The sequence below is a fragment of the Muscardinus avellanarius genome, assembly GCF_963383645.1.
Source record: "Muscardinus avellanarius genome assembly, chromosome: 13".
Taxonomy (NCBI): Eukaryota; Metazoa; Chordata; class Mammalia; order Rodentia; family Gliridae; genus Muscardinus; species Muscardinus avellanarius.
The window spans coordinates 8,167,756-8,195,509 of NC_137799.1; the positions used below are offsets into that span (position 1 = coordinate 8,167,756).

The 27,754-nt window shown below is 51.9% G+C and overlaps 2 protein-coding genes across 2 annotated transcripts; one reads left to right on the top strand and one right to left on the bottom strand.

Annotated features, from left to right (window-relative positions):
* Positions 1-331: 331 nt before the first annotated feature.
* On the bottom strand, positions 332-15,493 carry COQ4 (coenzyme Q4; the record flags this gene model as incomplete). The annotated part of the gene is made up of 6 exons (XM_080709299.1): positions 332-503; positions 1,540-1,633; positions 2,163-2,292; positions 11,202-11,304; positions 12,305-12,401; positions 15,301-15,493. 6 exons carry the CDS (start codon positions 15,491-15,493, stop codon positions 332-334), a joined length of 789 nt encoding a protein of 262 aa, XP_080565425.1.
* A 441-nt stretch (positions 15,494-15,934) lies between these two features.
* TRUB2 (TruB pseudouridine synthase family member 2) lies at positions 15,935-27,539 on the top strand (the record flags this gene model as incomplete). The annotated part of the gene is made up of 8 exons (XM_080709051.1): positions 15,935-16,043; positions 16,395-16,526; positions 18,660-18,734; positions 20,570-20,631; positions 21,591-21,672; positions 23,866-23,938; positions 25,932-26,068; positions 27,214-27,539. The coding sequence occupies 8 exons, from the start codon at positions 15,935-15,937 to the stop codon at positions 27,537-27,539; spliced, it is 996 nt and encodes a 331-aa protein (XP_080565177.1).
* Positions 27,540-27,754: the final 215 nt, after the last annotated feature.

Sequence of the window (27,754 nt, forward strand, 5' to 3'; positions counted from 1 at the left end):
GGGAGGCCCAGGGCTGCAGGGCCGCACGGGAGCCGCCCCAGGCAGCAGGAGCAGACGCTTGGCCTGAGAGGAGCTTTTATTCAGAATGCAGACTTGCCTCCCCACGACCTGAGACGACAGGCGTGACTGAGGAGGGCGAGCCTTGCACACATATGGCTCTCACTGGGCAGCTCAAAACCCCAAGGCCTGGCCGCTGCCTCCTGGGTGGGGCCTGAAGGGCGCATGGCAGTGTTAGGACAGTCATGACAGATGACGGCCAGAGGTCAGTGTTCCGAGAGGAGGAGCAGAGGTAGTGGCCAAGGGGCCTTCTGCCCAGGGAAGCAGCCGCTCGCTAGGCCAGTCCCTGGACGTGCAGCGGCGGGGCCGTGAGGCCCAGCTCTTCCCGCAGGGCCCCCAGGGGCTGCTCCCAGCGCCGCTCGTAGTACAGGTTGAGGACACAGGGGGCCCTGCGCCCATTCTCAACGGCCCACGGGATCAGTTCCGACACCAGCACTTGCAGGCTCCTGAGAGGTGGCAGAGGGAAGTGAAGGCGTGAGGTCTTGGGCCACTGCCTGCTCCCACTGGGATGGGTCCAAGCCCCATGCCACGCAGGAGGAAGCTCAGGGGGGCAGTATCTGTCCAAAGCCTTACATATCTTTCTTTTTTTTTTTTTTTTTTATACTGGGGATTGAACCCATGGGAGTTCTTCCTCTGGCCTAGATCCAAAGCCCTCCTTATTTTTTATTTGGGAACTGGACACTAAGTTGCTGACACTGGCCTCGAACCTTCAATTCTCCTGTCTCAACCTCCCAAGTACTGACTCTTAAATGTCTTCAACATGCCTTTTTTTTTTCCCCCAGTACTGATATGGAACCCAGGGGCATCTACTCCCAAGCTACACCCCCTGCCCTATTTTTTATTCTTTAATTTGACACATGGTCTCACTGAGTTGCAGAGGGCCTCACCAAGTAGCTGAGGCTGTCCGTGAACTGTGATCCTCCTGTCTCAGCCTCCTGAATGCTGGGATTACAAGCGTGCACCACCATGCCTGGCTCCAAATCTCAGATTTACTTAATTTTTTGTTTGTTTTTGGTGCTGGGGATTGAACCCAGGGGCAGTTTAACTCTGAGTTACACCCCGGCCCTATCTGGTTTTGAAACAGGGTCTAGGTTGTGGAGGGCCTCACTATATTGCTGAGGCTGGCCATCAATGTGCAATCTTGTCTAAGCCTCCCAATCGCTGGGATTACAGGATGCACCACCATGCCCAGCTTTAATTTTTACTTTTTGAGGCCAAAGCTCAGGTTTACATAGAGCGCTGTCTAATTCCAGAAACTCATACGACCTTGCCTTTGAAGCCACTGAGTCTCTTTTCGGGCCTGGCCCTGAGGCCAGGCTTCCCTGGGGCCTTGGCTTCCCACGCCTAGGCTGGCTTCCCTTTTTTGGCCTCCTGCTTCCTACTGTTTCCTCCTAGAAAGGCATGGGGGCTGCTAGGGGCTTGGTGCCCTTCCCATTTCATGGAGCCCGGATCCCTCGGAGTTCCCCCCACTTGAAAACTTACTGAGAATTGAGACGGATCGGTCCAAAGAGTGCACCAAGGATGCACATGGGCAGGCGGGTCTGCACAGCCTCAAACCACTTCACCACGATCTCTCCTGGGGGCAGAGATGGGGTGGGGTAAGCACAGACTGGAGGAGGCTGCCAGCATGGCTGCCGGCAGGGCCCAAAGGCATCTCTACCAGGGCTCGGCTATGCCAGGTTTGTGCCTGTGCTAGGCCCTGGGACGCTGGGCTCTGGGTGGAGGAGGGTTTCCAGAGCCAGCGGGAGGAGATAAGGGCTGGAAGGGCAGCTGGGGTCAGAATGCAAAGGACTCCCCAAAACCAGGCTCAGGCATCCAGGTGGGTCCCTACAGCCTTAGGGAGTTGCTAGGGTTTCAGTGCAGGGAGGTAGTGAGAGGCCCAAATGAAAGAGGGAGCCCTGGAGTCTGGACAATGTGGGAGGGACAGAGAAGAGAGACGGTGTGGCACGGATGCTACTAGGATGTCCACGTGAAGCAGAAAACCAGGCAGGCACTGAGCGGCTGAAGGGGTGGTGGAGACAGGTGACTTGGCTCTGAAGGCGGGCCGGGGAGGCAGGCGGTGGGGGCCTCCATCCCCACTGTGGGGCAGCTGGCGGGGCACTCACCCAGGATGTTGGTGGGCATCCCCAGCAGGGTGTGCAGCATGTCGTGCACCTCTCGGTACCGCTGGATCACGTATGCCAGCTCCTCGTCATCCACAAAGCGGGTGGGCGCTCGAGTGTCTGGGGAGACCCTCTGACAAGCACGGGCCCCCTCAGACTCCTCCCCAGCAGTTCCCAGGGCCCGATCTGCCAGCCTCAGCTCTCAACTCGTACCCACCAGAAACGCCTGGGGTCTTTGTTCCTGTCTAGATCTGCCAACAGGAAGGGCCTTGGGCACCCGTGGTGTTTGTCGCCTGTTGGACTCTATGGCAACAAGACCCCTAGTGGGGGGTGAGTAGCGGAGTTGTTGGTGGGCTGAGTTCCCTCCGCCCAGGGTCTGAGCAAGTCCGTGTTAGGGCCTCTTGCAGCCTCCTGCCACCTCTTTGTAGCCCTCGAAAGGATTGCCCCAGCCAGGCATGGCGGCAAACACTTGTAATCCCAGTTTTTGGGAGGCTGAGATAGAAGGATTGAAGGTTCAAGGACAGCCTCAGCAAACTGTGAGACTCTTGTTAACCTAGCAAGACCCTGTTTGACAAATAAAAATAAAGCTGGGGATGGGGGCACACATTTGCAATCCCAGTACTCGCGAGGCTGATACAGGACAATTGCAGGTTTGTCCTTATCAACCGAATGAGATATTGTTTCAAAATAAAAATAAAAGCTGACAGCTGGGGGAGGTGGCGCGTGCCTGTAATTCCAACATTTGGGAGGCTGAGACAGGAGGACCTGGGCTCTCGGCTAGCCTCAGCTACTTAGTGAGGCCCTTTGCAACTCAGTGAGACCCTGTTTCAAAATAAAGAATAAAAATGTCCCTGGGTTCCAGTTCCATCCCCAGTACAGGGGGGAAAAAAAAAAAAAAGCCAAGCATGGTGGCACATGCTTATAATCCCAGCAATTGGGAGGCTGAGACAGGAGGATTGTAGTTCTCAGACAGCCTCAGCCACTTAATGAGGCCCTCCACAACTCAGTGAGAACCTGTTTTAAAATAAAGAATAAGAGCTGGGCGTGGTGGCGCACACTTGTAATCCCAGCATTCGGGAGGCTGAGACCAGAGGACTGCGGTTCGCGGACAGCCTCAGCTACTTAGTGAGGCCCTCTGCAACTCAGTGAGACCCAGTTTCAAAATAAAGAATAAAAAATAGGGCAGGGAGTGTAGCTCTGAGGTTGAATGCCCCTGGGTTCCATTCCCAGACCCACAAAAAAAAAATTAAGCCGGGCGTGGTGGCACACGCTTGTAATCCCAGCATTCGGGAGGCTGAAACCTGGAGGATCGCGGTTCGCAGACAGCCTCAGCTACTCAGTGAGGCCCTCTGCAACTCAGTGAGACCCAGTTTCAAACTATAAAGACTAAAAACTAGGGCAGGGGGTGTAGCTCGGAGGTCGAATGCCTCTGGGTTCCATCCCCAGACCTGCAAAAAAAAAAAAAAAAAAAAAAAAAAAGAAAGAAAGAAAGAAAGAATAAGGCTAGGCATGGTGGCACACACTTGTAATCCCAGCATTTGCGGACAGCCTCAACTATTTAGTGAGGTCCTCTGCAACTCACTGAGACCCTGCTTCAAAATAAAGAATAAAAAATAAGGCTGGAGCCGGGCATGGTGGCGCATGCTTTTAATCCCCACGCTTGGGAGTTGGAGACAGGAGGATTGTGCGGGTTCGAAGCCAGCCGCGCGCGCTGGCTTAGGAGACCCTGTTTCCAAATAAAAATGTAAAAATAGGTCTGGGAGTGTAGCCCGGAGGTAGAAGGGCTTCCAGGAACCCCAGTGCCACCAAAAAAAAAAAAAAAAAAGTATAAAATAGGGGTCTGGAAGTGTACCCTGGGGGTAGAAGGGTTTCCAGGAACCCCAAATAAATAATTAAATAAAATAAGAAATAAATAATAGGGCTGGAGGTGTAGCTCAAAGGTAGAATGGCCCTGAAGCCGGGCGTGGTAGCGCACGCTTGTAATCCCTGCACTTGGGAGGCTGAGACAGGAGGATTGCACAGTTTCGAAGCCAGCCTCAGCTACTTAGGCTCTCAGCAGCTTAATGAGACCCTGTTTCCAAATAAAACATAAAATAGGTCTGAGAATGCTGGGTGTGGTGGCGCATGCTTGTAATCCCTGCGCTTGGGAGGCTGAGACAGGAGGATTGCAGTTTCGAAGCCAGCCTCAGCTACTTAGTGAGGCTCTCAGCAACTTAGTGAGACCCTGTTTCCAAATATAATATAAAAAAGGTCTGGGAGTATAGCCCGGAGGTAGAAAGCCTCTGGGTTCCACCCCTAGTACCACCAAAAAAAAAAAAAAAAAAAAGGTAGAATGGCCCTGGGTTCAATCCCCAGTACTGCAAAAAATAAATAAAATAAAATAAAATAAAATGGGCTGAAGGTGTAGGTCAGAGGTAGAATGCTCCTGCGTTCAATCTTCAGTGCCACAAAAAATAAATAAAAATAAGTAAAGTAGGGCTGGGGGAGCTGGGCATGTGGTACATGCTTATAATCCCAGTACTGGGGAGACTGAGATGAGGGTCACAAGTTCGTGGGTAGCCTCAGCTACTTAGTGAGAGCCTATATCAAAATAAAGAATAAAAATAGGGCTGGAGGGTATAGCTTGGAGGTAGAATATCCCTAGTTCAATCCCCAGTACCACAAAGAAACAAAACAAAGCACAAACAACAATTCAACCTGTCTGTCTTTCTTTCTCTCTTCCTTTCTTAGCACTGGGGATTGAATCCAGAGGCATTCTACCTACAAGCTACACTCCAGTCCTATTTTTTAATTAACTAATTTATTTATTTATTGTGGTAGTAGGAATGGAACCTAGGGGCATTTTGCTCTTGGGCTATATCCATAGATCTACTCTATATGGAAACAGGGTCTCATTAAATTGCTGGGGGCCTCACTAAGGTGCTGAGGCTGGATTTTTTTTTTTTTTTTTTTTTTTTTTTTTGCAGTACTGGGGATGGAACCCAGGGGCATTCTACCTACGAGCTACAGCCCCAGCCCTATTTTTTTTTTCTTTATTTTGAAACAGGGTCTCACTGAGCTACAAAGGGCCCCACTCACTAAGTAGCTGAGGCTGGCTGTGAACCGCGATCCTCCTGTCTCAGTCTCCCCAACGTTGGGATTACAGTCGTGAGCCACAGCACCCGGCTTCTGAGGCTGGCTTTGAATGAATGTATATTTTATGCCTGAGCTACACTACCAGCCCTTATTTATTTTTTATTTTGAAACCGGATCTAAGTTACCGAATGGTGGCTGGGAACCTGCAACTCTCCTATCTAGCTTCCCAAGCCCCGGGATGACAGTGGAAGGCTTTACGTAGCCCACGTGGTTGGGTTCTGTCCCTGTGAACAGCGTGGCGGCACCAGGCAGGGCTGGCTGTTCATGGTTGTGCCCGGTGCCTGGTGCAGGGCCTGGGTGAATTACCATGTATTTTTTTTGTGTGTGTGTGTGTGGTACTGGGGGTGTTACACCCCCAGTCCTATATATACATATACATACATATATATATATACACACATATATACATATATATATTATTCTTTATTTGGAAACAGGGTCTCACTAGGTTATTGAGAGTCTCACTTCTTGCTAAGGCTGTACTCAAACCTACAATCCTTATGTCTCAGCCTCCCGGGTACTGGAATTACCAGCGTGTCACACCACACCCTGATGAATGACCATCTCTTTAAAGAGTGAGTAAAGGCCCAGCCCAGGCACTTCTCTGACCCCAGGGGATGCTGACCGTCCGACTTCACCTCTCCTGCCAGTCTGAGTCCTCAGCAGCGCCCACACAGCGCAGAAGTAGCCTGGTCGGCCTGCCCGCAGACCCGGCCTCAGCCTGCCTGGGTGCACAGGGACTTGCGGTCTTCATTGCTCTGGGGCTGCTGGCTCAGCACAGGTCGGGCTGGTGCTGTGACCTCTGTGCCGAATCCCAGAACCTCATTTCCTCAAGATGAAATGATCGTAGTGACAGTAGCTATTTTATTGTGTACCTACTATGCACCAGCCCTGAAAGATGTCCCTTTAAGATATTATCAAAGCTCACCCTCACAACAATCTAGAAGGTAGATACTGTTATTAGCCTCAGATATAGGCTCTGAAGATAAAAAATGCGCATCTGTATACAGCATGAAGATTGTCCCGGCTGTAAAACTGGGGAGAGGCAGGACTTTAACTCGGCTCCCTGGACTCTGGCCTGCGCCTGCCCTCTTGACTCTGCACGGTGACTGTCCCCTGAGCAATATCAGCCCCAGGCTGACCTCACCTCGAACCTTTATAGAAATCTCTGCTGGGACAAAGGTGCTCCTTCCCACTGTGTGAGCTGCTCATTTCCTCGTTCTACAAGTGTCACAATCTCCAGGCTATTACCATAAGCAGGGCAGCCGCAGGGCATGGTGCTCAGGTGGCCCAGGCAGACCCCTCTCTCGCACCGCAACCCTCAGACTAAAGGCTCTGGAGAACTTTAGAAACTGTGTCTTGCTGGACGGCACTTGGAGCAGGTTTCCCATTGATGAAATAACTTGCACCCCGTGGAAACCTCAGGGAGATGGTGGAAAATAGGGCAGGCGATTCCCTGCCAAGGTGACAGCGTCAGCAGGGGGTGAGGGACAGGCTGTCTTAAGGACTATGCCTTTTGCTCTCCCTGAACCCAGGGACATTCTACCTCTGAGCTACACACCTAGCCAAATTTTATATTTATTTTGAAACAGGATCTCACTAGGTTGATGAGAGTCTCACTACTTGCTGAGGCTGTCCTCCAATCTGGAATCCTCCCGTCTCAGCCTCCCAAGTACTGGGATTACAGGTGTGCAGCGCCATGCCCCAGCTAGCACGATGCCTTTCTAACACAGGGGTTCTCAACTGCTCACCAGGGGGCACTTACAATGTCTGCAGACATTTGTGATTGTTACCAGTCTGGGGGTGGGGCGACGTTCTCCTGGCATCTGGAGGGGGAAGCCAGGGTCGCTGTTAAACGTCCTACAAGGCACAGGGGAGCTCCCTACAAGAACTACCCAGCCCAAAGCACTAAAAGGGCAGGCTTGAGAAGCCAAGCTCTAGAGAGGCGCTTTGGTCACTCCTCTTCCGCCAGCACGCCTGCGCGGGCTGGGGAACCACTTGGCAGAGGGACTTTGACTGGGTACGTATGTGCTGGAGGGGAGGGGCGGGGGAGGGACAGATAAGGTGGGCAGCTGATCCTAAGGTCCCCCCTCCCTCCCTCCTCCCTTCCTTCTTGCTGCCTGCCTGCCTTCTTTCTTTTCTTCCTCAGTAGTATGGAAGTGAACCCAGAGGCATTTTATCTCTGAGCTATACCCCCAGCCCTATTTTCTTTTCTTTCTTTTCTTTTTTTTTTTTTTTTTTTTGCCATTCTGGGGATGGGACCCAGGAGCATTCTACCTCTGACCTACACTACCAGCTCTATTTTTTATTCTTTTTTTTTTTTTTTTTTTTTTTTTTTTTTTTTTTTTTTGCAGGTCTGGGATGGAACCCAGGGGCATTTGACTTCCGAGCTACATCCCCTGCCCTATTTTTTTTTTTTTTTTTGGTGGTACTGGGGGTGGAATCCAGAGGCTTTCTACCTCCGGGCTATACTCCCAGACCTATTTTTTATATTTTATTTGGAAACAGGGTCTCACTGAGTTGCTGAGAGCCTCACTCAGTAGCTGAGGCTGACTTTGAACCTGCGCGATCCTCCTGTCTCAGCCTCCCAAGCGCAGGGATTACAAGTGTGTGCCACCATGCCCAGCTTTTTATTCTTTATTTTGAAACCAGTTCTCACTAAGTTGCAGAGAGCCTCACTAAGTAGCTGAGGCTGGCTTCAAAACTGTGCAATCCTCCTGTCTCAGCCTCCCAAATGCTGAGATTACAAGCATGCGCTACCATGCCTGGCACCTGAATTTTCTACATAAAATTTTTTTACTACTTTATTTATTTATTATGGAGCTGGGGGTGGAGTCCAGGGGCATTCTACCTCTGAGCTACACCTCTAGCCCTATTTTTTATTCTTTTTTATTCTTTTTTTTTTTTTTTTGCGGGTCTGGGATGGAACCCAGGGGCATTTGACTTCCGAGCTACACCCCTGCCCTATTTTTTCTTCTTTATTTTGAAACCAGGTCTCACTAAGTTGCAGAGGGCCTCACTAAGTAGCTGAGGCTGTCTGCAAACCACAATCCTCCTGTCTCAGCCTCCCAAATGCTTGGATTACAAGTGTACCAAGCTCAGCTTTTTACTGTTATTTACTGTGTTTGCAGTTAAGACATAAGTTTCACAAACTGCCTGTTGCGCCTCAGTATGAGGAGAGGTGGGTAGCTTGTGGCAGGTACTAAGTCAATGAATGGGTTCTTCAGTAGTTGGGAACCTTCCCCTTGTCCACCATCCTCCCTGCCCGGGGCTAAAGAGCGCCAGGCTTGTCACACCCCAGAGAGCAATGCTCCTGGAAGGGGGTCAGAGGGCAGTGGTTGGGGAATGAGCTGGGGTTAAACACTGCCTCTGGTCACACTGGCTGTGTGACATCAGCCAGTGGCTTAATTGCTCTGAGCTCCTGTTTCCTCATCTATTAAAAGAGGATAACAGGCAGGCACAGGGGTGTGTGTCTGTGATCCAATCATCAACAGGCTGGGCCCACAGGATGGCATGTTCAAGGTAAGCCTGAGCAATTTAGCAAGACCCTGTCTCAAAATAAATGAAAGCCGCCGGGCGTGGTGGCACACACTTGTAATCCCCGCGCTTGGGAGGCGGAGACAGGAGGATCTGGCAGTTTCGAAGCCAGCTGCGCTGGCTTGAGAGACCCAGTCAAAGTCCCTCTGCCAAGTGGTTCCCCAGCCCGCGCAGGCGTGCTGGCGGAAGAGGAGTGACCAAAGCTCCTCTCTAGAGCTTGGCTTCTCAAGCCTGCCCTTTTAGTGCTTTGGGCTGGATAGTTCTTGTAGGGAGCTCCCCTGTGCCTTGTAGGACGTTTAGCAGCGACCCTGGCTTCCACCCTCCAGATGCCAGGAGAACGTCGCCCCACCCCCAGACTGGTTTCCAAATAAAATATAAAATAGGTCTGGGAGTGTAGCCCGGAGTTAGGAGGGTTCCATCCCCAGTACCACCAAAAAAAAAAAAAAAAAAAAAAAGACAATAAAATAAATAAATAAATAAAAGCCAGGCATGGTGGTACACATCTGTAATCCTAGCACCTGGGAGGCTGAGACAGAAGGGTGGCAGCTTTGAGGCCAGCATCAGCAACTTTGCAAGGCTCAGCAACTTAGTGAGTCTCTGTTTCAAAATACAAAGGGCTGGGGATATAGCTTAGGAGTAGAATGCCAGCCTCAACAACTTAGAGAGATTGGTTAAAAATAAAAAGGACAGTCAGGAGTGGTAGCACTTGCTTGTAATCCCAGCATTTGGGAGGCTGAGACAGGAGGATCCGGGTTTGCGGACAGCCTCAGCTATTTAGTGAGGCCCTTTGCAACTCAGTGAGACCCTGCTTCAAAATAAAGAATCAAAAATAGGGTTGGGGGTGTAGCTTGGAGGTAGGATGCCCTTGGGTTTCATCCCCAGTATCGCTAAATAAATAAATAAATATGAAAAATAAAAAATAAAAAGGACTAGGCCAGGCCGGGCGTGGTGGCGCACGCTTGTAATCCCCACGCTTGGGAGGCTGAGACAGGAGGATGGCACAGGTTCGAAGCCAGCCTCAGCTACTTAGTGAGGCTCTCAGCAACTTAGTGAGACCCTGTTTCCAAATAAAATACAAAATAGGTCTGGAAGTATAGCCTGGAGGTAGAAAGCCTCTGGGTTCCACCCCAGTACCACACACACACACACACACACACACACACACACACACACACACACACACACACACAAGGACTAGGCTGGGCATGGTGGCATTCCTTGTAACCTTCTCAATCCAGTGAGATACTGTTTCAAAAATAAAAGAAGAGCCCTGTGTGGTGGCCCAGGCTTGTAATCCCAGAGCTTGGGAGGCAGAGACAGAAGGATCACAGGATCACACATGTTCGAAGCCAGCAGTGCTGGCTTAAGAGACCCTGTTTCCAAACTAAAAAGTATCAAATAGGTCTCCCAGAGGTAGAAGGGTTTCCAGGAACCCCAGTACCACCAAAAGAAGAAGAAGAAGAAGAAGAAGAAGAAGAAGAAGAAGAAGAAGAAGAAGAAGAAGAAGAAGAAGTAGTAGTAGTAGAAGAAGAAGAAGCAGCAGCAGCAGCAGCAGCAGCAGCAGCAGCAGCAGCAGCAGCAGCAGCAGCAGCAGCAGCAGCAGCTGGGCATGGTCGTGATGGTGGCGCACACTTGTAATCCCTGGACTTGGGAGCCTGAGACAGGAGGATCACACAGGTTCAAAACCAGCCTCAGCTTCCTAGTGAGGCTCTCAGCAACTTGGTGAGACCCTTTTTTCCAAATAAAGTATAAAATAGGTCTGGGAGTGTAGCCCGGAGGTAGAAAGCCTCTGGGTTCCACTCCCAGTACCAACAAAAAAATAAATAAAATAAAAAATAAATAAAAAATAAAAGAACACTAAAAAATAGGGCTGCGGGTGTAACTTGGAGTCACAATGCACCTGGGTTTCATCCCTGATACCACGAAAAAATAAAATAAATAAAAAGAACTAGTGTGGAGCTCAGAGAAGGCCCCTAGGTTCAATCTTCAATACCAGAAAAAGGGGAGGGGAGGGACTGGGATGCAGTTCAGTGGTCAAGTGCTCCTGAGCTTAATTCCTAATACTGGCAGAAAAAGAAAAAAGAAAAAAGGGCTACTCTTGGCAGGGCTGATGGTAAGATAGGGGAAGATCACACAGGAGCCTGGAATCTGGCATGTGACACAAGGTTAATAAACATCAGCCAGCACTATCACTTGGAGCCATCTTCCTGGCCTATTTGTCTACCCCACAGAGAATGACAGAGCCTTGGCCTGAGTCTTGGCCGTGTCCACCGTAGCAGCTCAGGGCTCCTGCCGCCTCTGGATGCCACTCCCACGCCACGCCCCAGCCTTCCTCGGTGACGGCCAGATGCATGGAAACTGGACACTTACATTCACGTCCAGGAAGCGGAGATACTCGCGGCCGAAGGAGCCTTCAGGCAGGCTCTGGAGCTTGCCCAGGTCGAGCGTGGACAGCGAGATCCGGGGACGCTCCCTGTAAGGCAGAGGGCAGGACCTAGGCGCTGGGAAGGCACCAGCACAGGCAGGTGAATGGTATTTGTAGAGTCGGGCATGGTGGCGCACGTTTGCAATCCCAGCATTTGGGAGGCTGAGACAGGAGGATCCGGGTTCTCAGCCAGCCTCAGCTACTTAGTGAGACCCTGTTTCAAAATAAAGAATAAAAAGCCGGGCGTGGTGGTGCACGCTTGTAATTCCCGCGCTTGGGAGGCTGAGACAGGAGATCACACGGGTTCGAAGCCAGCCTCAGCTACTTAGTGAGGCTTTCAGCAACTTAGTGAGACCCTGTTTCCAAATAATATATAAAAAGGTCTGGGAGTATAGTCCTGAGGTAGAAAGCCTCTGGGTTCCACCCCCAGTACCACCAAATAAATAAATAAATAAATAAAATAAAGAATAAAAAATAGGGCCGGGGGCGTTGCTCAGAAATAGAATGCCCCAGGGTTCAATCTCCAGTACTAAAAAAGAAGAAGAAGAAGAAGAAGAAGAAGAAGAAGAAGAAGAAGAAGAAGAAGAAGAGGAGTAGGAGGAGGAGGAGGAGGAGGAGGAGGAGGAGGAGGAGGAGGGAGAAGAAAGGCATAGGTAGTGCCACGTGGGGAGGCACATCATAGTACTGATGGGGCACTTCCTACTGGCCAGGCCAGTGTTGGGGACCAATGAGACCGCCATAACCCAGACAGCAATGTGATCAGGGTACTCAAAAAAGATGCTGGTGCGGTGGGGTCCAGTGAGCGCGTGCTAAGGGAGCTTCATGAAGGACAGAGCCCTGTGGCTAGCCGGGGGCTGGGCCACCGCCGGGACAGCTCAAAGACCATCAGAGAGCATTCGCACACGTGGATGGAGCCCTGCAGTGGGCAGGGCTTAGCCTCTGCAATGTCCACAGCTCTCTCGAGGAGCAAGGTCCACACAGTGAGACTCTAGAGAGGCCAGGGTCCCCGGAGAATGCCCCAGAGCCCCGGGGCAGAGCTGGGACCTACTGTAGGATCTGGGCACCCTCTGGGTCCCTCTTCATCTGGTCCCTGAGGACCTTCAGGGTGTAGCATCCTGTGGTCTCCCCTAGAACTGCAACCATGTCTGAAATGACAGAAGAGGATACAGAGGGGTAATGTGATCTTAGGTAAGTTACCCGATGTCAGCCTTGGTTTCCTACATGATAAGCTAGAGATAAGGAGCCATGTTAAATGCTCAGCAAATTACCTGGCACAAACAAGGGCTCAGTATACCTACAGTTATTATTTTACAGCGCTGGGAGGTTATTATTTTTGGAAGGTGGAGGGAGTACTGGAGACTGATCCCAGGAGTGCTCTACCTCTGAGCTATATTCCCAACCCTTTTTATTACTTTATTTATTTATTTATTTATTTTTTGCAGTACTGGGGATTGAACCCAGGGCATTCTACCTCTGAGCTACATCCCCAGCCCTATTTTTAAATTCTTTTTTATTTTGAAACAGGGTCTCACTAAGTTGCAGAAGGCCTCACTAAGTAGCTGAGGCTGCCTGTGAGCCCAGATCATCCTGTCTCAGCCTCCCAAGTACTGGGGTTACAAGCATATGCCACCACACCTGGCTTGCTTATTTATTTATTTATTTATTTATTTATTTATTTATTTATTTTGCAGTACTGGGGAGAGAACCCAGGGGCATTTTATCTCTGAGCTAGACCCCTAGCCCTATTTTTTTTTATTCTTTATTTTGAAACAGAGTGCAAAGGGCCTCATGAAGTAGATGAGGCTTTCTATAAACCATGATCCTCCAGGTCTCAGCCTCCCCAATGCTGGGATTACAAGCGTGCGCCACCACACCCGGCTCGTACGATAGAATCTTAATAATGTTCTAGAGGCTAGGGCTCCTTTTCTCAGTTTCTCCAGGAATCAGTGACAGCCCATCTCCTGCCCATCCCTCCCCTGTGTCCTGGTTTGTCCTGTAGTATAAACCCCTAGATGACAAGTGTGGACATTTTATTTACCTTTCCCCCATTAACTCCAAGTGGATAGGCGAGTTGCCAGGGTCACCTGTAGCAGTTGGTGGAGGGCTGGGAGGCGACTGGCCTGTGTAGGGCCATCTGGGGCTTTTGTGAAGGCTGGTTAGAGAGCCCAAGCTGTCCCAGTCAGGTCAGCCTGATAAGGGGCACTTTGGAGAGGATCAGGGGGCAGGGCTTGGCATAACTGGAGCAGAGAGGAGGCTGCTCTCAGGAATATTTGCCAGGTGGGTATATGAGTGGAGCTCCAGGCCACAGCAGGGGCGACGTTTGTCCATGTTTCCCAGGGTTCTCTGTGTTTCCTCATCATCCTTTCAGGCCAGTCTTTCCCTGTGCCTTCATCCCCATCCATTATCCCAGATGTGCCCAGCCCCTGGTCCCACATTTGAGGAGGCCTGAGTTCCTGAGACGCCCTGATTCGGCATCTTTTAACTAAGACCCCGTCCAGAGAATTTGTAAAAACACTGATAAAAATAAAAAGGAAATGAAAAGCCGGGGAGGAAAATGCTACTCACATTCTCAACCAAGGCTGTGTTTGTTATGAGTGCTGGGAGAGATACAGTCCCCAAACCAGCATTCTCTTAGTCACATAAAAGGAGTCCTGGGCTAGGGGTGTGGTTCAGTAGTGGAGAGCATCGGGAGGCCCTGAGTTTGTCCCCAGCAACGACGACGATGATAATGATGATAATGATGTTGTCCTATGGGATCAGTGGTAGAGCTCAGAAAACAATCTAGTTATACATCCAGCAAGCACTTACTGAGGATTTGCCATGTGCCAGGCACTATTAAAAACAACGCAAAGAGCCGGGCGTGGTGGCGCACGCCTGTAATCCCCACGCTTGGGAGGCTGAGAAAGAAGGATCGCACAGGTTCGAAGCCAGCCTCGGCTACTTAGTGAGGCTCTCAGCAACTTGGTGAGACCCTGTTTCCAAATAAAATATAAAATAGGTCTGGGAGTATAGCCTGGAGGTAGAAAAGCCCCCGGGTTCCACCCCCAGTACCACCAAAAAAAAAAAAAAAAAAAAAGAAATGTTGCAAAGCCGGCGTGGGGGCACATGCTTGTAATCCCAGCATTCGGGAGGCTGAGACTGGAGGATCGCGGTTCACGGCCAGCCTCAGCTACTTAGTGAGACCCTATGCAACTCATTGAGACCCTGTTCCAAAATAAAGAATAAAAAAAAGGGCAGGGGGTGTAGCTTGGCGGTTGAATGCCCCTGGGTTCCATCCCCAGACCCGCGGGGGTTGGGGGGATGCTGCAGATTCGGTGGAGCAGGGCATTCATGGCTTGCCCTCATAGAGTTTACTTTCTAGTAAGAATGTAATGTGATAGGTGCTTATAAATTATTTAGTTAGTCCAGAGGTTCTCAGTCTAGTTTAAAATTTTAGAGGGCAGATGCTCCGATTCCACACCCCTTTATTTCTCCCTGCACTCTGACTGGTGAATTTAACTGGGAACCAGGAATCTGGTGTGTTTGTGTATTTGGAACTGAAAATTGAGCCCAGAGGCTTTCTACTAGACTCCATGCTACACCCCCAGCCCTACCTTACATTTGTTTGTTTGTTTGTTTGTTTTTGTGGTATTGAGGATTGAACTAGAAGGCATTTTACCTTCGAGCTACATCCCCCAGCCCATTTTTTTTTTTTATTTCTTATTTGCAAACAGGGCCTCGCTAAGTTGCTGAGGCTGCTTAACTTGGGGTCATCCTGTCTTAGCCTCCCAAGTACTGGAATTACAGGCGAGCACTACCACGCTCAGCTAATTAAAAAAAAAAAAAAAAACAAGTTTAAGTTGCTCAGGCTGGCCTCGAACCTGAGATCCTCCTGTCTCAGCCTCCCAAGTAGCGAGATTACAGACAACTGACTGTTTTTGTTTTTTTTTTTAATGAACGTTTCTGGCGATTCTGAGGTGCAGCTAGGTCTGGTCTCCTCTGAGTCGCTCACAGGTGGTGGTGACCCGCCTGGGCTGGCAGGGCCAGGGCGCCGCGCGCGCTTACCGTGCCGATACGGGTTGTAGAGCGCCATTCCCGCGGAGCCCGCGGCCAGCAGCACCTTCTGCAGCGGGGAGGTGGGGATGTGCTCCGGGTACAGCAGGCCGGCGCCGGAGCTCCGCCGCCGCAGGGGCGCGTCTGCGGGGCCAAAGAAAGGCCGGGGTCGGAGCCCGCGCAGGGCCGCGCGCAGCGTCGCCATGGCAGCGGACGTCGGCGCCCGGACCCGCGGGGCGAGGCCGAGGCCGGGAGCTCGCCGGGAACGCAGCGCCAAGAAGCCAAAAACAGGCTCTATGACCTTCGGCGGGGAAGCATGGAGGCACGGACAGGAAAGAGTCCTACTCGAGTACGGGAAGGAAGCCCACGCGGGGTCTGGTTTCCCAGCTGCTTCCACCCATACAAGCCTCTCCCCATTTCCCTAAAGCCAGAAAAGGTCCCCAAGGCGGGGCAAACCCGCTAGCTTTGCGGGTCGACGCCGGCCCTGTTTCCTTCTGGGCCTCGCGTTTCCGCCCGAGGACAATAAGAGGAGAACCTTTTCCGGCTGCGGAACGCGGCGGCGCCTCCTGTAGGGACCACATTCGGGAATGGACCGTAAGGCATTTCCGTTCGGATCCCTGCTTTAAAGCGCTCGGGGGCGGCGAGGATGGGCTCCGCCAGCCTGGCGCAGCTGCACGGCCTCTTCGCGGTCTACAAGCCGCCGGGACTAAAGTGGCTGCACCTGCGGGACACTGTAGAGCTGCAGCTTCTGAAGGGTAAGGGCTTCCCGCCAGACCCGCGACCCTGATTCCATCTCTGCTGCTGGTCCTTCCTGCAAAACAAAGTCACGTGACCCAGTCGCATGGCAGAGCGCTTTCCCATTCACTTGTCTTACGCGCTGCGTAACACCTCACTTTCCGCTATTTTCAGATGGAGAGACTGAGCCTTGCCATATAGTTAATAGGTAGTAGAGTCAGAATTTGAACCCAGTGACTGCTGTACTCGACTGCTGTGCACTATGCCGTGTGCTGCGTTATTATTTTCGACATCATCTTACTTCCTGGGCCCCTTGGCCCATAGGTGTGAGGACAGTTTTGACAAGATATTCTTTACCTGTGTGCATTAAGGTCTCAATGCTGGGAAACCTCGTGCCCCTAAACAGCGTGTTCGGTTCTTGCTGGGCCCCAGGGAAGGCAGCGAAGAGAAGGAGCTGACCCTCACAGCCACCAGTGTACCCACCCTCACCACCCACCCGCTAGGTAAGTCTGATTCAAGTAGGATACTGGGTGCTGGGCGTGGTGGCGCAGGCTTGTAATCCCAGCATTCGGGAGGCTGAGACGGGAAGATCGCGGTTCACGGACAGCCTCAGCTACTTAGGCCCTTTGCAACTCACTGAGGCCCTTTTTAAAATAAAGAATAAAAATAGGGTTGAAGCCGGGCGTGGTGGCGCACACTTGTAATCCCAGCATTCGGGAGGCTGAGAACTGGAGGATCGCGGTTCGGGACAGCCTCAGCTACTTAGTGAGGCCCTCTGCAACTCAGTGAGACCCGGTTTCAAAATAAAGAATAAAAAATGGGGCAGGGGCTGTAGCTCAGAGGTCGAATGCCCCTGGGTTCCATCCCCAGACCCGCAAAAAAAAAAAAAAAAAAATAGGATACTGGGTAGAGTCAGTGTCACAGTGCGCAGACACCTGTTCCAGACCCTTGAAAGGCCAGAGTGGGGATGAATTATAAGACCAAGGATTGGCCAACTTTCCTGGTAAGAGTCAAATTCTAAATACTGTAGGCCTAGCTGGGCGTGGTGGCTCACTCCTGTAATCCCAGCATTTGGGAGGCTGAGGCAGGAGGATCGCAGTTCTAGGACAGCCTCAGCTTCTACTTAGTGAGGCCCTTTGCAACTCAGTGAGACTGTGTTTCAAAATAAATAATAAAAAATAGGGTTGTGGGTGTAGTTCAGAGGTAGAATGCCCCTGGGTTCCATGCCCAGTACTGCAAAAGTAAATAAATAAAGAGCCGGGCGTGGTGGTGCACGCCTGTAATCCTCATGCCTGAGAGGAGGATTGTGCAGGTTCAAAGCCAGCCATGCTGGCTTAAAAGACCCTGTTTCCAAATAAAAAAGTGTAAAAATGAAAATAGGTCTGGGAATGTAGCCTGGAGGTAGAAGGGTTTCCAGGAACACCAGTACCACCCAAAAAAATTAAATAAATAAATAAATAAATAAATAAATAAGCGGGGCATGGTGGCACATGCTTGTAATCCCAGTATTCTGGAGACTGAGACTGGAGGATCACGGTTCACGGGCAGCCTCAGCTACTTAGTGAGGCCCTCTGCAACTTAGACTCTGTCTCAAAGAATAAAAAATAGGGCAGGGGTTGTAGCTTGGAGGTCGAATGCCTCTAGGTTCCATCCCCAGACCCGCAAGAAAATATATGTATATATATAAATAACTAAATACTGTAGGCCTTGCGTGCCATGTAGTTTCTGTTGCAACTGCTTAGCTCTGCCCTCATAGTGCAAAACAAATATAGACAGTATGGAAAGGCATGAACCTGGCTGTGCCCCCAATAAGCTTTTATTTTGTGATAGTAGTATAAAACAGTTCTGTACAACCAGGCAGATGTCTGTAGTTCTGGATACTCAGGAGACTTGAGCCCCAGGAGTTCAAGACAATATTCCAAGATCCAAGATCCTTCTCTCACTTCTGTTTCCTTCATTCCTTTAGTCTTCTTCTTCCTCTTTTTTTTTTTTTTTTTTTTGGAGGAAGGCATGTACTAGGGATTGAACCCAGCAGCATTTTATTTTACTGCCAAGCTACATCCCCTGCTCTTCTTATTTTGAAACAGGATTTTGCCAAGTTACTGGGAGTCTCACTAAGTTACCTGCAATCTTCCTGCCTCAGCCTCCCAAGTTCGGTGATTACAGGTGTGTACCACCACACTCAGCTTCATTCAGTAGTTATTTTCTGAGCAGCTAATGAATTCGGGGCCAGAGGGTAGAACTCTAGAACAGACAGACACAGGTCTTGCCTTAGGGAGCGCACAGTCTTGGCTCTCTTCCTGGGATAGTAGCTGGGATCTCTGTCAGCAAGAACTGGGCAACTGCAGTCTTGATCTGTTGTGTTAGGCCCAGTCCTTTTGAAGCCTCTCACTGGGAGAATGGGGATAAAGGGAGTAAGACATCTCTCGAGTTGCCATTTCTCTGGGCTCTGGGGAATGAGCAGACAGTTGTGGGCCCCAGAGTCCATGGTGGGACAGCCTGAGAGTCTAACATGATGCTGGTTTGGGCTCCACGAGGTGCTGTTCTAGAAACGAAGGCATCGCGCCGCACAGAGCCATCCTGGAGGATGGGTTTACTGAACTAGAGTGACCACTGACCATGCTGTTTCTTTCCAGTATGTGGACCAGCATTCACCAGCCTGAAGATTGGTGTGGGGCACCGGCTGGATGTCCAGGCTTCTGGGGTGCTTGGTAGGTGATGTGGGCAGCTTGGGGTATAGGCTTAGGGAAGGATGAGGGAGCTCCCAGGAGCTCGGTTTACTTGTTATCCGAGAGCTACCTCACACTACTGCCCTCCTCCCTGATCCCTGCCCCAGTTCTCCAGTCATTTGGGAAGATGGTCAGTAGGGGGGAGTCACATATATGACAGTGATCACCGTTGCCCCCTTTATCAAGTGGTTCTTGCATGTGGCCCAAGGTGCCCTTGGTGTGTATTTATTCTTGACCACACCTCATTAGGTAGACACTATGATTTTTTTTTTCTTTGCAGAACCTGGGGTTGAACCCAGGGGCATTCTACTTTTGAGTCACACCCTAGCCCCAATTTTTTTTGTAGTCCCGAATATGGAACCTAGGGACATTCTATCTCCAAGCTACACCCCTAGCCCTACTTTTTTTTTTTTTTTTGCGGGTTTCAGGATGGAGCCCAGGGGCATTCAGCCTCTGAGCTACAGCCCCACTGACCTATTTTTTATTCTTTATTTTGAAACAGGGTCTCACTAAGTTGCAGAGGGTCTCACTAAGTAGCTGAGGCTGGCTGCAAACCTTCGATCCTCCTGTTTCAGCCTCCCAAGTATTGGGATTACAAGTGAGTGCCACAATGCCTGGCTGACAGTGTATGCCTTTTATGGATGGAGGAACTAAGGTTTCAGGAGTTTAGGTGTTTTGGCCTGGGTTACATGGCTAGGAAATGCCCCTGGTCCTGAGGGCACATCATTGGGCAGCCAGGCACGTGACTCTGGCCCCTCTGACCAGGTCTGGATAGTGCCAGAGCTGGACACACAAAGCCCAGAGTCGTGTCTTCAGGGCCGGGTGGTGGCCATGTCCCCCAGCCTCAATAGTCATGGTCCCCTCATCTTGCATCCTGAAGCATAGGTGGGCAGAATGTTCCTTCCTGAACCCCCTGTCCAAGGGTGAATGGAGGATCCTTGCTCTCCTTTGGCCAGAGGGACAAACAGCCTGAGAGAGGGGCAGGAGTGGCCAGCTAGCTGCTTTGCTGGGCTTTTCCTTCATGCCAGTTGCATCCTATAGGTCGCCTCTTTCCACACACACACCACCCACAAGCACCAGACCTCCTATTTCTGCTGATACAGAGCTGGAGGCCCAAAGAGGCTAAAGGTTATATACTCAGAAACACCCCAAATTTGATTGCAGCTCTGCAAAACTAGGCCACTAGTTTCTTGCTTCTAAGCACCTCAGAATCCCTTGGGGATGGGAAGCTGAGGCAGGAGGATCACAGATACAAGGCCAGCCTAGGCAACTTAGTGAGACTTGATACCAAAATAAAAAGGGTGGGAATGTCGCACAGTAGGAGAGAGCCCCTGAGTTCAATCCCCAGTACCAAGAGAGAGAAGCCAGGCGTGGTGGTACACGCTTGTAATCCTAGTACTTGGGAGGCTGAGACAGGAGGATCGTGCGGGTTCGAAGCCAGCCTCAGCTACTTAGTGAGACCCTGTTTCCAAATAAAGTATAAAATAGGTCTGGGAGGATAGCCCGGAGGTAGAAAGCCTCTGGGTTCCACCCCCAGTACCAAAAAAAAGAAGAGAGAGAAAGAAAGAAACAAAGAAAGAAAGAGTGAGCCTCCCCTCCCCCCGTGGATCTTGCTAAAGATCCCAGGCTACTTCTCTGCCATGAGTCCGCTCTGGTATGGATAGGCAGGGGATTTTGGCGTATACCCAGAGCAGGAGCTCTCCTTGCCCCTTGCTGGCATCAGCACTGTCAGGCGTATCCTCCTGTCTCAGCATCCCAAGTATGGGAGCGCGTGTGAGGGAGGTGCCGGGGTGACACAAGGCGGGCTGCTTTTTCAGTGCTCGGCGTGGGACGTGGACGGAGACTCCTCACTGACATGTACAATGCTCACCTCACCAAGGTACGGGGGCCTGGGGACAGCCTGCTTATCCCCTAGGCCTTTCCTGGGAGCCATTAGCAGGGTAATATTCTATTTTTTATGGTACTGGGGATTGAGCCCAAGAATATTCTGCCTCTGAAGTATAACTCTTTTTATTTTTATTTTTTTTCAGTACGGGGGATTGAACCGGGGGCATTCTACCTCTGAGCTGTCTTTTATTCTTTATTCTACCTCCAGCCCTAGTATTATTTATTTATTGCGGTACTGAGGATGGAACCCAGGAGCATTCTACCTCCGAGCAACACCCCCAGCCCTATTTTTTATTCTTTATTTTGAATCAGGGTCTCACTGAGTTGCAAAGGGCATAACTAAGTAGTAGCTGAGGCTGTCTGCGAACCGTGATCCTCCCGTCTCAGCCTCCCAAATGCTGGGATTACAAGAGTGTGCTACCACGCCCAGCTCATTACATATTTTTGAAACAGGGTCTCGCTGAGTTGCGAAGGGCCTCGCTAAGTAGCTGAGGCTGTCCGCGAACCACCATCCTCCCTAGTCATGTCCTCACTCCTATCTGGGAGGCAGATAGCCGTGCAGGTGGAGGAGGGGATGCTCCTGCGAGCAGGTGGCAGGAGGGCACGATGTGAGTGTGGGAAGCCCAGCCACTTTAGAGGGTGGAGGGGAATAGACAGGGCATGCCAGGAGTGGTGTGTGTCCAGGACGGGGCGGGGTGGAGTGACACGGAGGCGTGGGTTGGTCATGGGGTGGCTGTCAACATCCTTCTCTGACAAGCCAGTGCAGATGGACCGTGTCCCTGTCCCCGGTCACAGGAGATCTGGGGCACAGAGAGCTGCCCAAGGCCCCCACGCAGAGCCAGTACTCTCCCCCAGGAGCGACCGGCAGAGCTGTACGTGATGGGGATTCGCAGGGCCCATCCCAGCCTCCCCTCGGTCCTCAGCACCGGATTATCCCTTTCTTGTCCTCAGAATTACACAGTACGTGGCATCCTGGGCAAAGCCACAGACAACTTCTGTGAGGATGGTCGGCTGGTGGAGAAGACCACTTACGGTGAGGGCCCCGGGGCGGCCGGAGGCATGGCTGCCTCTCCCTCCCTCCTGCCTGCTTCCCCTTGGTCCTGCATCCTGCCGGGCCTGCTCAGGGGCTCCCAGCATGCCTTGGGCTCGTCACCTGTGCTCACCGCCTCTGTGGTTCACGTGCTCAGCTGCCTCTGGACTTGGACTGCATGGACACGGAATAGAAACCAGCCCAAAAGCGATCATTGATGATTCAGTACCAGTCTCCCCACCGGCCTGTTGTCCATGAGAGCAGAGCCTGTGAGGCTCAGCCCTGTGGTCACACGTAGCACGCCCAGGGCGCGGAAGGTGGGCGTCTGTCGAGTGGCTTATTCTTCAGATCTCACTAGCCCTGCGTTCTGAGATAGGACGTGGGATCCGTAGCCTGCGTTCATTTGACAGGCTTTTTATTTCCTGGTACTGAGGATTGTACCCAGGGGCATTCTAAACTACACCCCCAGCCCTATTTTATACTGGGGATGGAACCCAGGGGCATTCAGCCTCCAAGCTACACCCTCTGCCCTAGTTTTTATTCTTTATTTTGAAATAGGGTCCCACTAAGTTGTGGAGGGCCTCACTAAGTAGCTGAGGCTGGTCATGAACCTGCGATCCTCCTGTTCCAGCCTTCCAAGTACTGAGATTCTAAGCATGTGCCACCATGCCTGGCTGACAGGCCACCAACCATGCACCAGGCCCTTGGTGGGACATGGGGTAAGTCAGATAGGGCCCTCAATCTTGATGTGCTTAGCCTAGCACACCCTCCACCTTCTATAAAAATGGCAAAGTTCCAGGTATGGTTGTGCATGCTTGTAACCCCGGTACTTGGGAAGCTGAGACAGGAGGATCATAGGTTAATGGCCAGACTCAACTACTTAGGTCCTCCGCAACATAGGGAGATCCTGTTTCAAAATAAAGAATAAGCCGGGCGTGGTGGCGCACGCTTGTAATCCCCGCGCTTGGGAGGCTGAGACAGGAGGTTTGCACAGGTTCGAAGCCAGCCTCAGCTACTTAGTGAGGCTCTCAGCAACTTAGTAAGACCCTGATTCCAAATAAAATATAAAATAGGTCTGGGAGTATAGCCCGGAGGTAGAAAGCCTCTGGGTTCCACCCCCAGCACCACCAAAATAAATAAATAAATAAATAAATAATAAAGAATAGGGTTGGGAGCTGGGCATGGTGGCACACCTTTGTAATCCCCGTGCTTGGGAGGCAGAGACAGGAGGATTGCACAGGTTCGAAGCCAGCCATGCTGGCTTAAGAGACCCTGTTTCCAAATTAAAAAAAAAAAAAAATGGGTGTCTGGGAGTGTAGCCCAGAGGTAGAAGGGTTTCCAGGAACCCCAGTACCACCAAAAAAAAAATTGGGCTGGGAGCCGGGCATGGTGTTGCGTGTTTGTAATCCCAGCCTTAGGGAGGCTGAGACAGGAGGATCGCAGTTCACCGATAGCCTCAACTACTTAGTGAGGCTCTTTGCAACTCAGTGAGACCCTGTTTCAAAATAAAGAATAAAAAATAGGGCTGGGGGTTTAGCTTAGAGGTAGAATGCTCCATTCCCAGTACCTAAAAAAATAGGGCTCGGGGTGTAGCTTGAAGGTAGAATGACACCCCCAGCCCTATGTTTTATCCTTTATTTTTGAAACAGGGTCTTACCAAGTTGCAGAGGGCCTCACTAAGTAGCTAAGGCAGGCCGTGAATCCGTCTCAGCCTCCCAACAAGTCAGGTGTGCTGATGGACCCTTGTAAGCCAGTACTTGGGAGGCTGAGACAGAGGAATCTCAGGTTCACAGCCAGCCTCAGCAACTTAGACCCTGTTTCAAAATAAAAAATAAAATTGGGCTGCGAGTGTAATTCAGGTAGAATGCCCCTGGATTCAATCCCCAGCGCATGCACATGCGGACACACACACACGCACACACACACGTACGCACAGCATGAAGATGGAATGCCCTCATTATCAGTCCACAGTAACACACACACATATACACACTCTTTCTCTCTCACTCTCTTAATCTCTGTCTTTTCTCTCAAAGAGCTTTGAATATCCCATCATCCCCTGGACGTCCCCTGGGGGGGGTCTCTGGACCAGTCCAGGGATGAGGTTGTCTTGGAGGAGTGGCGCTGGCTGGTTTGCTGTGGCCCAACCTCAGCAGGTACCTTTGTACTCACCCCACCCCACCCCACCTTTTCTAGACCATGTCACCAGAGAGAAGCTGGACCGGATTCTGGCTGTTATCCAAGGCTCCCATCAGAAGGCCCTGGTGAAGTAAGTGGGGCCCCGGCCTGGGGGCGGGGCCAGGCAGCTGGAAGCACCAGCAGAGCTCCATGGGCTCCGCCCACCCTGGAGCCCATTCCAAGGGTCCTCTTTCCAGAACCCAAGACCAGATGGGTCTACCTGTTCTTCCTAGGGGAATGCAGAAGGGTGTCTGGGCCACTGGGGGATCCAAGAAGAACAAGAAATCTGAGTGCCCTCCTAGGGAGCATGTGATCTAATGGAGAAGAGACCAAGGACCCACATGGCGGAGACCAGCTGGGGCAGGAGTGGGTGGCGGGTCATTTAGTAAATAACAGCTTGGGCCCTGGCACCAGCCCAGAACTCCTGACTCACCCAGGCATCAGTGGTGTGCCCTTGAGGGAAGCTCTAACCTGCTGTGAGCCTCACTTTCCTTGTCTATAAATGGGACAGAAAAAACCCCTGCCTCTCAGACATGTGCTGAGGACCAAGGGATGCACAGGTGTCTGAGCACAGCAACTTTGAAGTACAGGGGGATGGGAGCAGTGCAGCCGCCTGGGGCGGGGAGGCTGCTGTGGTCACAGAAAGTGGCCCAGGATTATGCTTGCAATCCTAATACTTGGGAGGCTGAGGCAGGAGGATTGAAAGTTCGCTGCCAGCCTCAGCTACTTGGTGAGGCCCTCCAGAAATTAGACTGTGTTTCAAAATAAAAAGTAAAGCCGGGCGTAGTGGTGCACACTTGTAAACACAGCATTTGGGAGGATCGCAATTCACGGACAGCCTCAGCTACTTAGTGAGACCCTGTTTCAAAACAAAGAATAAAGAATAGGGCTGGGAGGGGTAGCTTGAAGGCAGAATGCTCCTGGATTTCATCCCCAGTACAGAAATAAATAAGTAAATAAATTAGTCTGGGCATATAGCTCAGAGGTAGAATGCTCTGGGCTCAGGGTTCCTGGGGAAAGGAGTGAAGGGAAGGGGACTGGATGGCCACCGAGAGGGCCCTCGGCTGCAACAGGGACAGGAATAGCAGAGTGAGGGCCTGGAGTGTATCAGGAGCAGGACGGAGGCAGGTGTGGTGGTGCAGTCCTATGAACCCAGTACTCTGGAGGCCGAGACGGGAGGATCACAGGTTTGAGACCAGCCTCCACAATTTAGTGAGACCCTGTTTCAATTTTAAGAAGTGGGGCAGAGGCTAGGGGTATGGCCCAACGGTACACTGCCCTTGAATTCAATCTGGACACACAAAAAGAGGCGGGATGAGCTGGGTGGGCATGGTGGCACACACTTGTAATCTCAGTACTTGGGAAGCTGAGACAGGAGGATCACACAGGTTCGAAGCCAGCTTCAGCTACTTAGTGAGGCTCTCAGCAACTTAGTGAGACCCTGTTTCCAAATAAAACATAAAATAGGTCTGGGAGTGTAGCCCGGAGATAGAAAGCCCCTGGGTTCCACCCCTAGTGCTATAAAAAAAGGGGGGTGCAGGATGGAGTTGGGCGTGGTGCATGCTGTAACCCCAGCCACTCAGTAGGCGGAGGAGGAGGATCGCAAGTTCAAGGCCTTGCTGGGCAGCTTAGTGAGGCCCCTGTAAAAATAACAAGTGCTGGGGGTATGGCTCTGGTGGACGCAGGATGGACAGGACGATGGGCGGGGGCTGAAGAGGCAGAGAGGCCGTCCTGGGGTTGGGACAGGAGGTGGACTGTGTGGTGATGGTGTCGAGGCCGCGTGTGTGGAGAGTGAAGGGCCCACAGGATTCCTGGGAGGAGAGCCTGGGCCACAGGTCACAGGGCGAGATTCGAGAGCTGCCCGCCCAGGTGACTCGTGGATCCAGAGGGTACGGGCAGAGGCCCCCTTTGGAGACTGCCAGGGACAGAGAAAAGAGGCCGCTGAGAAGGCGGCTGGAGGCCTGGGGGTGACGAGGGATGCGAAGGGCAGGCGAGGACCAGGCCCTCACGTGGTGGAGCCTGGCAGGCAGTCAGCCCAGCTCCTCACCTGCACTGTCCCCCACGCGGCCCGTCCTGCTCCCCAGGTACTCCAACCTGGACCTGAAGTCCCAAGAGGCCTACGAGATGGCCGTGCGAGGCGTGATCCGGCCCATGCACAAGTCCCCGGTGCTGGTCACTGGCATCCGGTGCGTCCACTTCGCGCCCCCAGAGTTCGTCTTAGGTAGGTCACCCTGGGAAGTTGGAGCAGGGAAGGGGCCCGGGGCTGGGTTCAGCGGGGAACCCACTGGTCGGAGCTGCTGTTCTCCACTCAGACAAGGCCAGCGCACGCCTACCCTGCCCTCTGCTGGCCAAGGCTTCAGGGCCGACAGCCTTCCTGCCCTGGCTGGGCCCAGGTGGACCCAGAGCACATAAAATAGACACCGTCCCGTCGCCTGCCAAGTGGCCCTTTCAGGCCAGCACAGGGTGGCCCCGCGGCTCCTCCGCAGAGCTGCCCCATGCTTGGCCTCCTGTGGCCCCTCACACCATGCTCCCCCGGGGGCTTTGCCTTTGTGACTGCTGGCCATGAGCTCTTTATTTTGAGCACCAGTCAAGACTTCTGATGAGCTGGACAAGGTGGTGCACACTTGTACTCCCAGCATTTGGGAGGCAGAGACGGGAAGATCGCGGCTTGTGGCCAGCCTCAGATACTTAGTGAGGCCCTTTGCAACTCAGGCCCTGTTTTAAAATAAAGATTAGCTTGGGAGTCTGAAACAGGAGGATCGCATGGGTTCAAAGCCAGACTCAGCTACTGAGTGAGGCTCTCAGCAACTTAGTGAGACCCTGTTTCCAAATAAAATATAAAAAAGGTCTGGGAGTATACCCCGGAGGTATAAAGCCTCTGGGTTCCACCCCCAGTACCACCAAAAAAATTAAATAAAATAAAGTAAAATAAATAAAGATTAGCTGGGCGTGGTGGCACACGCTTGTAATCCCAGCAGTTGGGAGGCTGAGACAGGAGGATCCGGGTTCCCGGACAGCCTCAGCTATTTAGTGAGGCCCTCTGCAACTCAGTGAGACCCTGTTTCAAAATAAAGAATAAAAAATAGGGCTGGGGGTGTAGCTTGGAGGTAGAATGCCCCTGGGTTTAATCCCCAGTGCCACAGAAAATAAAAAAGGCAGGTTCAGACTCAGCAGGTGTGGGTGGGGCCTGATCTTACACACCTGCCACCGTGGGCCCCACAGGCCTCACATCAGCCACGTGGTGCAGCAAAGCCTAGAGAGCCAAGTGTCTCACGAAGGCCACTGCGGTCAGGAGTCCAGGGGCTGGGTCTAGGTCAGCCAGCCACAGGGGTGTCCTTGACCGTGTCTTCCTCGTGTCCCCGGCAGAGCTGCAGTGTATGCATGAGACCCAGCAGCAGCTACGGAGCCTGGTGCATGAAGTCGGGCTGGAGCTGAAGACCACTGCCGTCTGCTCGCAGGTGCGGCGCACGCGGGACGGCTTCTTCACGCTGGACGACGCCCTCCTGAGGACCCAGTGGGACCTGCACAGCATCCAGCAGGCCATCCAGGCCGCCGCCCCTCGCGTGGCGGCAGAGCTGGAGAAGAACTTGAGGCCAGAGTTGGACGGCCAGCAGCTCCCGGGTTCTGGCCAGCCCTGGGACTCCAAGGGCCTGAGCTCCAGCTTGGCTCCAGAGAGCCGTCCAGGACATTGATGTGGGCAGGTAAACTTAATGGTTCAGGGCTCCCAAAACACAACTGATGACTGCGCAGGATGCCAGAGGGAAGCTTTCTACATGAGACACAAAACTGCGAGGCTGTAACAAGAGAAGACCTACGGAAAAGGCAAAGCTTGCTGGGCGTGGTGGCGCACGCTTGGAATCCCAGCAGTTGGGAGGCTGAGACAGGAGGATCGCGGTTCTAGGACAGC